The sequence below is a fragment of the Lepidochelys kempii genome, chromosome 17 (assembly GCF_965140265.1).
Source record: "Lepidochelys kempii isolate rLepKem1 chromosome 17, rLepKem1.hap2, whole genome shotgun sequence".
Classification (NCBI taxonomy): domain Eukaryota; kingdom Metazoa; phylum Chordata; order Testudines; family Cheloniidae; genus Lepidochelys; species Lepidochelys kempii.
In genome coordinates, this window is record NC_133272.1 from 8,424,889 (window position 1) to 8,434,419 (window position 9,531).

The 9,531-nt window shown below is 43.0% G+C and overlaps 1 protein-coding gene across 1 annotated transcript; it reads left to right on the forward strand.

Annotated features, from left to right (window-relative positions):
- The first annotated feature begins 633 nt into the window (after positions 1-633).
- Positions 634-7,727, forward strand: SRSF1 (serine and arginine rich splicing factor 1). The gene is given in 6 exon segments (XM_073315940.1): positions 634-1,248; positions 1,949-2,133; positions 2,492-2,664; positions 2,914-2,988; positions 2,990-3,627; positions 4,531-7,727. Coding segments are annotated over 5 exon segments (750 nt in total). The 5' UTR covers positions 634-1,054; the 3' UTR covers positions 3,113-3,627; positions 4,531-7,727.
- The last annotated feature ends 1,804 nt before the right edge of the window (positions 7,728-9,531 follow it).

Sequence of the window (9,531 nt, forward strand, 5' to 3'; positions counted from 1 at the left end):
ACAGCAGGAGTTTATAGTGAGTGCCACTGTAAATTCCCTAGTGTAGACAGGGCCTTAGTATGCACCGACCTGTGCAATGACTAGCCCAGACCAGCCCTGCGCTTGCATCTCAAGGCACTACCATAAAATGAATAACAAAGGACAGTCATGCTGGCTAGCAGCTTGAAGAGTCGCTGGTCCACTGGGGCAGCTGAACTTCCCCCTCATAAGCCCCAGAATCAGAATGCCCAGGGAACGGGCCCACCTCACCCTTCCCAGAGACCCCTTTGGGGCAGCTCTGCTGCTGGAGCAATGAGAGAGGTAACCCCCAACAAGCCCTGCTGCTGACTGGGCTCCAGACCTTCTGCCCCCTTCGCCTAGAGCTGGAAGCTACCCACAAAGCCAAAGCCGGCACCCGCCCAGCGCTCCGTACACACCATAGGAGACGCCTGCAGGGCCTCAGGCCCACGCCCTAGTCCAGCACCCGCCTGAGGCCTACCCCACTGCATTGTGGGATATAACGCCTCTCCTTGGCGCCAAGCTCCCCCCCGCGCGGTGCATGGTGGGATATACCCCTCCTCTCTACCCGGGCCGGATCTTCTTTGTGTGGACTCCTCACCGGATGTCTGAGGGCCCCCGGCCTGCAGCGGCTGAAGGGAACTTTTGCGAGCGCGGTGAACGTTTATTCCTAGGTTATAAGAGTCATTACACGGGGTGGCTTCTCGAGGCCGAGGACTGCGCGGCTGGAATTAGTGGGGCTTCCAAACTGCGGCTGCTAAGGGGCGGACTCCTTTTCTTCAGCGGCGCATGCGCCTTGGAGGTGGAACGGACCCGCGCTGGGTAGCATTGAACGCTGAGTGTTGCGAGTCGGAGGGGGCAAGCGCTGCGTGGGCCGTGCTAGAATCCTTGCGCCTGTGGGGCCGCGCGAGGGAAGCGGCAGTCGCCATTTTGAAGCGGTTGTAGGGAGGCGGCGTGTGTAGCTGCTCCTGAGCGTCCGGCCCGTTCCCGCCGCTTACTTACCCGTTTACTGTCCCAGCTTCGGCTCGTCACCGCCGCAGCCATTGCCGACCCTGCCATGTCCGGAGGGGGCGTGATCCGCGGCCCAGCCGGTAACAACGACTGCCGCATCTACGTGGGGAACCTGCCGCCCGACATCCGCACCAAGGACATCGAGGACGTGTTCTACAAGTACGGGGCCATCCGCGACATCGACCTCAAGAACCGCCGCGGCGGGCCGCCCTTCGCCTTCGTGGAGTTCGAGGACCCCAGGTGAGGCCCCGCCCGAGGACTCTCAGTGAGACCCGCCGCCACCTCCGCGGTGCTTGCCTCCGGGAGCGGGGCCGTTTCCCGAGCCGGGGTACCTCGCCTCCTCCATGGCGGGCAGATCGAGGAGCCCTCAGGGGCCGCTCTGAGTTCCAGGCTTCCCGTCGGGGAACCGCTTCGTCGCCGAGATATCGCTACGTCTCCTCCCCGGTGGGGGTGGGGGGAGCTGCTTCCTTGTCGAGACACCGCTACATCCTCTCCTCCTCCTGGTGGGGGACGGGGACACACTGGCCTGCCAAAACCCCGCTGCATCCCGCTCCGTCCTGGGGGCACCACTCCCCAGCCCCAGGGTCATGCCATACAGACAGCGCTCCTGCTGGAGGGCCCGGGGACAGATCCTCCTCCCCATCTCTGCCTAGACCTTTCTCCAGCGCCCTCGGCGGGCACCGCCCGGCCTTCACTTTGCCGTGCTCTCCCCTCAGGTGACTGTCTGCCTCGGCCATGCTGCAGCAGCTTATCGCAGAGGGGGACGAGGTGAGCTGGGGCTCGGCCTCGGCTGTTCGGGGCGGGGCTACATGGTCAGCCTGCTGGTTAGGGCGGGAAAATGGCTGCAAGGGAACAAAGGGAGGGAGGAGGTGCGTTGTCCGGCCTGTGCCTCTGCAGTGCGGTGTGGCTGGGCCTCTACTCACTCACCCTTCTCTTGCAGGGATGCGGAGGACGCGGTGTACGGAAGGGATGGGTACGATTATGATGGATATCGTCTGAGGGTGGAGTTTCCCCGAAGCGGCAGAGGCACGGGCAGAGGAGGTGGCGGAGGTGGAGGTGGTGGGGCCCCCAGGGGCAGGTATGGCCCCCCGTCCCGGCGATCTGAGTATCGAGTGATAGTTTCCGGTAAGTTGCTTAATACTCTTGGTTTGCTCAGGATTATGAGATCGATTCTTATCAGTTCAGATGTGGCATGTTTACAGTCATTCCTTAATGGCAAAGGATGCTACACTTGTCAATTAGCTATATTATATTTTGGTATTGTGTGTAATTATTTGTTTAGCATTGTGCTATGCAGCCTCTAAGGAGCATAATAGTAACATTTTTGTATAGGGTGCATATTATATGGGTTCCTGCTGGAAGACATTCTCTCAACTACAGTAGGCAATTCCTTTACCTGGCAGTGGGAGGTGATGCATTGTAAATGGAAAGTAAATAATAAAAGTTTGTATTTGAAGTAATCTGTAATCTGCTTTTTGTTCAGGACTGCCTCCAAGTGGAAGTTGGCAGGATTTAAAGGATCACATGCGTGAAGCAGGTGATGTATGTTATGCTGATGTTTTCCGAGATGGAACTGGTGTCGTGGAGTTTGTACGGAAAGAAGATATGACCTACGCAGTGCGAAAACTGGATAACACTAAATTTAGATCTCATGAGGTAGGTTTCATGCTTTTTGGGGGGCCAGAATTGGATACACAGGGCTTAACAATAGGATTTGAAGGTAAGGACATGAAGTCTCTACTATACTAACATGCAGGTAGCTGAGTCTTTTACAATAAGATTCTCATTTAGAGTTTTGAGATCTATGTCTGTGTTTTTATATCAATGTAATCAGTGTATCAGCATGCCTGAAAAGATAGCTAAAAATCTTAGACCTTTCAATCGAAAGTTCTGTCTATTTAATAGGGAGAAACTGCCTACATCCGTGTTAAAGTTGATGGCCCAAGAAGTCCAAGCTATGGAAGATCTCGGTCACGCAGCCGTAGTCGTAGCAGAAGCCGTAGTCGAAGCAACAGCAGAAGCCGCAGTTATTCCCCAAGAAGAAGCAGAGGATCTCCACGCTACTCTCCCCGTCACAGCAGATCCCGTTCTCGTACATAAATGATTAGTGATGCTCTCTTTTTGTAGAACCCCATGTTGTACACAGTTTTCCTTTACTCAGTACAGTCTTTAATTTTTTAATTCAAACTGTTTTATTCAAATTGGCTGAAGTGTTGAATTGCATTCTTGTGTAATATCCCTAGTGAGTATTTGCTCCTTAACATCAACATTCCCCTCATGTCTTTGGTAAATTGTATTTTAATTGATGTTATAGCCAGGATTGTTTAAATTTAGTTAAAGTTAACTACCCACACTTTGCAGACTGTGGTATTGCTGTGTAAATGTCTCAGTGTTCAGCTATGGTTTATACGAGCTGGGGATGTTGGGATGTTTGTGGTTAACTTGTTTCTTCTGGGGGATCTTATATTTTATCTTGCCTTTTCATGTGTCTTTCTGTAGACATATCTGAAGAGATGGATTAAGAATGCTTTGGATTAAAGGATTGTGGAGCACATGTCAATCATTTTAGGATTGTCAAAAGGAGGATTGAGGAGGATCAGATCAATAATGGAGGCAATGGTATGACTCCAAGTGCTATTGTCACAGATGAAATTGGCAGTATTGACCTTATACCATGGTTAAATAAGTATATACATACACCTTATCTGGTAACTTTTACAGGCATGTTTTAGTTACTGTAGACTACAATTGCTCTTTTCTTTAAAACCATGTTGACAATTGTGGCTAAATTACTTGCTTTTGTATCTCTATTCCATTCTAGTTTAAAAAAAAAAATCAGGGAGGGTGGAGTATACTGGTTCAGTTTGTCATGCTGCATTCAGTTACAAATGTTAATATGACGTAGTGCTGGTACATTTGTAGATGTAGGGAATCTTGAAACCAGATAGAGTATAATATCAATACTGCTAAAATCTGCATGTCCTCTGTGTGACTGATACAGCGTTGCTATTACATTTTTTTAAGTATCAGAATGAAAACAAAATATAGAAAACTTGGCTGGGAATAATTCGTTAAATCTCAACCCTTCCCCTTCAGACTAATTCACAGTTGACTCACTAATATGTTTGAAAACTTCAGTTAGTTAATTTTGTTACCTTCCAGATGGGAATACTAGCTTTAGTTTAGACATATAGTAAGTGGATAGCTTTAGTGATAAACTTTTCCAATATCAAAAAAATTTTTTGCAACCACAAAACCTGTAATACACCTTACAAGCAGTGACTATGTTGGCCTTATCAGTTGACATATGTAAATATTACAATGTTTTCTCCAAATAATTAATATTCCTAAAATTTATCTGAGCATCACCATTCAAAAGTTTGTTTTGGGGAATTGATAGTTATTAATGTACATCTCTTATTAATTGATGGCAAACATAACTAATCATTCCCCAGAATCCTATTTTTTCATTACAGTATCTAACTTTTTGCCTCCTCTTTTTTGGTTTTGCTGGTTATAAAGGTTTGGATTGGAGAGGGCTCACTGGATCCCAATCCTTGGAGCTGGATCATTGGATTCAAATCATAATGTGGATAGGATAGGGAGGCTGAATTACAAGGATTCATGGAGCGGGATCAAATTACCAGGAACATAGGAGTGGATTCCTGCCCCAACCAAACCGCATTCGTGTGGATTTTTTTATTCAACTCAATTGGCTATTCCAAAGATTTTTTTTCCTATTTTTGACGATTGGAGCCCTTAAGATGCACGATGGATATTTTTTTTTTTCATTTTTTTTCATTTTTTTGGTAAAAGGAGCAAAGCGAGGACCTGGAGAGGTACGCTGGAGCAATCTCCTTGGAAGGATTCAGCACGAGTAGATGGTAAACATTAAAGGGGAAAAGGGGGGTTTGTTTAAAAAAAAAAAAATCAGTCATTTCTCTAAATTTAAAGATAAATTGGAGTTAAAGATTAAGTAGGTTTTCAATTGGCTTACTGCCTTTTTTTCTTTGACAAATAAAATTTTAAAAAAAAATTGCATGGTTGTTCTCATTTGTCAAATGTAAGAATCTTAAGGTAGTCATCAAAGTCCTGCCACAATGAACTACAATAAGACTAAAGGTTACACTTAACAGTATTCAGACAAAGGGGCTTTTATTTTGAGTTCCATAAAGGTCCATTTTTTCACACCAACTCTTAATGTTAATAGTTGAGGTTTTAAGCAGGTCGCTTCTTTTTAACTTTTAGGATTATATAGAGGATTTCTTAATTTGAAGAGAATACTGTGACGCACATTTTATAGAAAATGTTTTGATCAGTCACTCTTAACTGATCAAGCTCACTGAAATTTTTCTTTTAAAATGAAGACAACCAAGGTTGGCATGGTATGGTAAGATTTTTAATGTTATAAACTGTTGTATCTGTTCTTGCTATTGTAATCTTGATAGTTTATTGCCTCTAAAGCATCAATCTCTCGCAAAATGGACATAGATTAGTTATTGAGGGTATACAGGAAAAAAGCACAAGTTTTAGCTAAGTTAACAAAACTTCTTAGCAACAACTTTTTAAAGACAAAAGATGTAGACAGACTTTTTTAAGGGACCATGCTATAAAGAGCGAGCTTGGTTGTAATCCTGATGAAAGTAAATAACTATATGGTAGGAAGGACTAAAATATGCTTCAGACTGTTAAAATAAAATGCTAAGTAGTTTAGATAATTGGAGAATTACAAAAATTCAACTGGACTTCATATATAATTAATATGTGTGAAGATTAAATATTATAGGTTGTGAAGAAGAAATCCCGAGAGGGTTAAACTTGTAATTAAACCATGATTGTATTGTAGGCTGTTGAGTAACGACGCGTGGGTCTGTTATTTAGCTCCAGGCTAAGTCCTTTTAATTCCCACGGTGTGTCATTGTAGAACACACTCTTTGGTTTATCCGAATGTGACATTAAACTTTTCTAAATGCCTATAAAACATATAGCCATGCATCATCAGAACTAGTTTGTAGCCAAATTTATCTCCTTTTAAAACGTGCTATTACTTAAATTTAAATATAAATACACCATACACTATCAATAAAATCACTATATAAAAGCCATTGTGAAATGAAGTGCTGAGAGTAAGCAAGAGCAGGGGTGCAATATGTAAGATGTAATCACTGAGTAAAGATCAGAATGCTTACAGGATTAAGGTTAAATAGGATGCCAAAATAGATTTACCTAGTCTGATTTATAACCCTTGCACAGATGGGTTTCATAACCAACACTGACAGGAGAGCTGTCATACTATTAATTTTAAACAGACTAATGGTGTAAATATATGTTAAGATTTGATTCCCTTCAGAGGTGGTTGTAGGTTGTTTCCGGATGACAGGGAGGGCTAGCATCCAGACTGGAGTGATCAAGATGACAAGTACATTGCATTTCAAGGTGAGAATCTAGATTTTTATTCCATTAAATAGACTTGTGGGCACTGTTCTAATATGAAATTACTGGCATCAATGACGTTACTTTGTAAAGTGTAATGTGTGTGCTTCACAAATGTGGCACAATCTATATTGCATAAATGAGACTGGAATTTCTACTTGCTTATAGATACTGTTGTAGAGCTTCTCAGATGACAATGAGTAAAAGCATCCATGTGGGAGGGGGATATAAATTCAAGTAGAAAGCATATCACAATTGGGGTTTAAAAACTTTATATAGTAATCCTATATTGGGGTGCAAGAGAGAGCAACATTACAAGTAATTTTCATATACTTCTAAAGGAAGTTGGGGGAGTAGGGATGCTTACTAGTGGAAGTACGGAATGATGGCAGCCCAGGAATGCTGTCATGATGTGTGACAGTACAGCCCATTGTCCTTTGGCAGAGCTTTGTGCTAGAGAATGGCATGAGGTTAATCCTGATAGGGAAGCTGACATTTTTAAAGGGCTATTTTAAAAAAGAAATCTGCCAAGAAGTTGAAAGTGACCTGACTTGCACTTCCCAGCAGTCTGAAAATTTGACAGGTAAGCAATATGTCTGAATAAATATACAGTGAGTTTTACAGTACATACCGGAAACCCATATTTTAAACTGCTTCTTGTGCAATTAAGCTATAGATGTTAAATACTTGAAAATCATTTGCTTCCAGGGTTATCTCAAAGTGGTTTGCAATCAAAGTACACTTAGCCCTAGTGAAAGACAACCACCATGGAATGGAGGGCAGATGTGTACTGGCACCCTCTATGCCAGAAGGAGGAGGAGGACTTATTGGCCTGTTGGCTTAATATAAACACCTGTGCTTTAAAAAAATATTGCCATGGGCTTTTTTAGGTCCATGTGAAGCAGACAATACTTTTCTTGAAGAATCGCTCAACAGCGTACTTCTAAAAGGCTGGAGGATGTTAACCTCACCTAATTTAAACAGAACAGCAGCATCTGTTTTTTCATATATAAACTTAAATAGAAAGAAATGGAATAATTCTGAAGATGTTTCTTTCTTTTCTGCTGACTGCTGAAGAAAGATGATTCAATGGATTGGGTACAGGACATGGCAACTGGTGTTCCCTATTCCTGTGTCTTCCATAAGTTTCCTATGTGGTAGTGGGCAAATCATTCTAATTTCCATTTTCTTTGTAACATGGAGACAATATGTACCTCACTACAGTGTTGAGGCACTGATTGTTGTAAAGCACTTTGAGATCCTGAAATAAAATTGTTATAATGCAACATACTCTTTTCTTTCAATATTTCAAAAAGGATGTTTTCCAATCTCTTCTACAATTCTTTTAGCCAAAATACACAACTAATGGATACAGTGGCTTACTGACCTACAATTAGAGAAGGGTTTAAACTCTTAGAGCTAGGAAAAGTGTTATATGGACTTGGTCTGTGTGAATCTGTCCTCTCCTGTATCCATCGGTCTCCTTACATGCTGTCTTTGTATCATGTCTCTTTGGCTTCTTTCCTTTGACACCATTGTTACTTAGACTGGAGGAGCCATGTAGACACCTGGACTATCAATAGAGTAAGGTTACACAAGTTGTGGCAGCCGGAGTACGCTCACCTTTAGACTTTCCTTGGGATCACATGGTTTGTGTTAAACCATGTGACTCTTGCCCTTCCTAAAATTCAGGGTGAAGTTTCCAGTCATGCCTTGGGTATACATATGCTCCAAAGATAATAGAAGGATAAAGTTTAAATTAATGTGAAGATTTAAACAGTCTGTTTTCATGGGGAGGGAAATGTAACTTAAAGCTGCCCACATGGCTTTGTTTTCCATATGAAGGACAACAACTCTTTTGCTTCTATTGGAGAAATATGCCATCATTTTGTTAACATCAGTTATAAATGTCATCTTCCCCTTTTTATGATCTAATGGCCATGCAAGGAAAATTTCACTTGAGTTTTGAGCATCTTTCTCTCCCAGCAGTGCATGGTAGAGTTTGGAATGTGCTGTTTTTCTGCATTCCTGCGTGTAAATCTTTTCAGATATCAAAAGTAGCAGCATCGCAATCTCAGTGTGAATCTACTGAGGGGTAATTTCTTTCTCTCAAGACACACAGTTTCTGGGTTTTATCCCTGTTCTTTGCAGTTGCTTGTTTGTAATAGAATACACGGTGAAGTACGTTTTGTGCGGGGCGGGGGGGGGAGAAATCTGCCCTTTTTTAAAAACTGGGGTTGATGCTACTGCAATATGGACTCTACCACTGGCTGGTTGGAAAATGTGGAGTCATTCCTCTTCCTCCAGCCCCCATCCCCCAATACCAGACAGGAAAAAATCAGCTTCTTTGGTGAAAAATTTAACACTGAGAACTTTATAAATCTTTCACAAAAAACTTCCTCATTTCAGTTTGAAACCGAACATTTCAGCTACAGTGCCTCGTGGATTTGTAGTTCAGGTGCCTAATGTCCTCAGTCTTCTCTGAGCTGGGCACTCTCTAGCCAGACAACATCTCCAGTGTTGCACCATGGCTGCATCTCATGCTGAATCACAGTGGTGCATCATGAGAATCCCTACCTGAGGTGTATCAACAGAGATGTAGCCTGTGTGGTGGGGAACCTGACCCATAAAGGAGAATGGAGGCATGAGGCACCATGACAATATTTCCCATTTAAAATTCTTTGAGTGTTTTTCTAAAAGTCAGAATTTCCTCTGGAAAGCCCTTTTGGAGGGGGGGAAAAATGTTGAATCCACAAAAATTGGCAAGTGAGCCTATCTAAAAGCATTCATGCCATTCAATGCAAACTACTTACGGGTCTCTTTTGTCTGACATGGTGAGATCACACTTGAAAGTTTTTCATCCTGGTTGAAATAAAACTTCTGGGTGGACTTGCCAAATGAACTGATAAGATTAGACTTCATTTTAAAATGATTAATAAAATATTGGTTCTCTTTTCTGATGTGTTTAACTAGAAAAGCAACATGACCGAGAATGGATCCCTATCCTTTTACATGCTGTTTGTATTCTGTAGTATTTTTGCTCACTGATACAATTTTGGTTGATTGCATTTCTTGTAGTAGAACATCCAA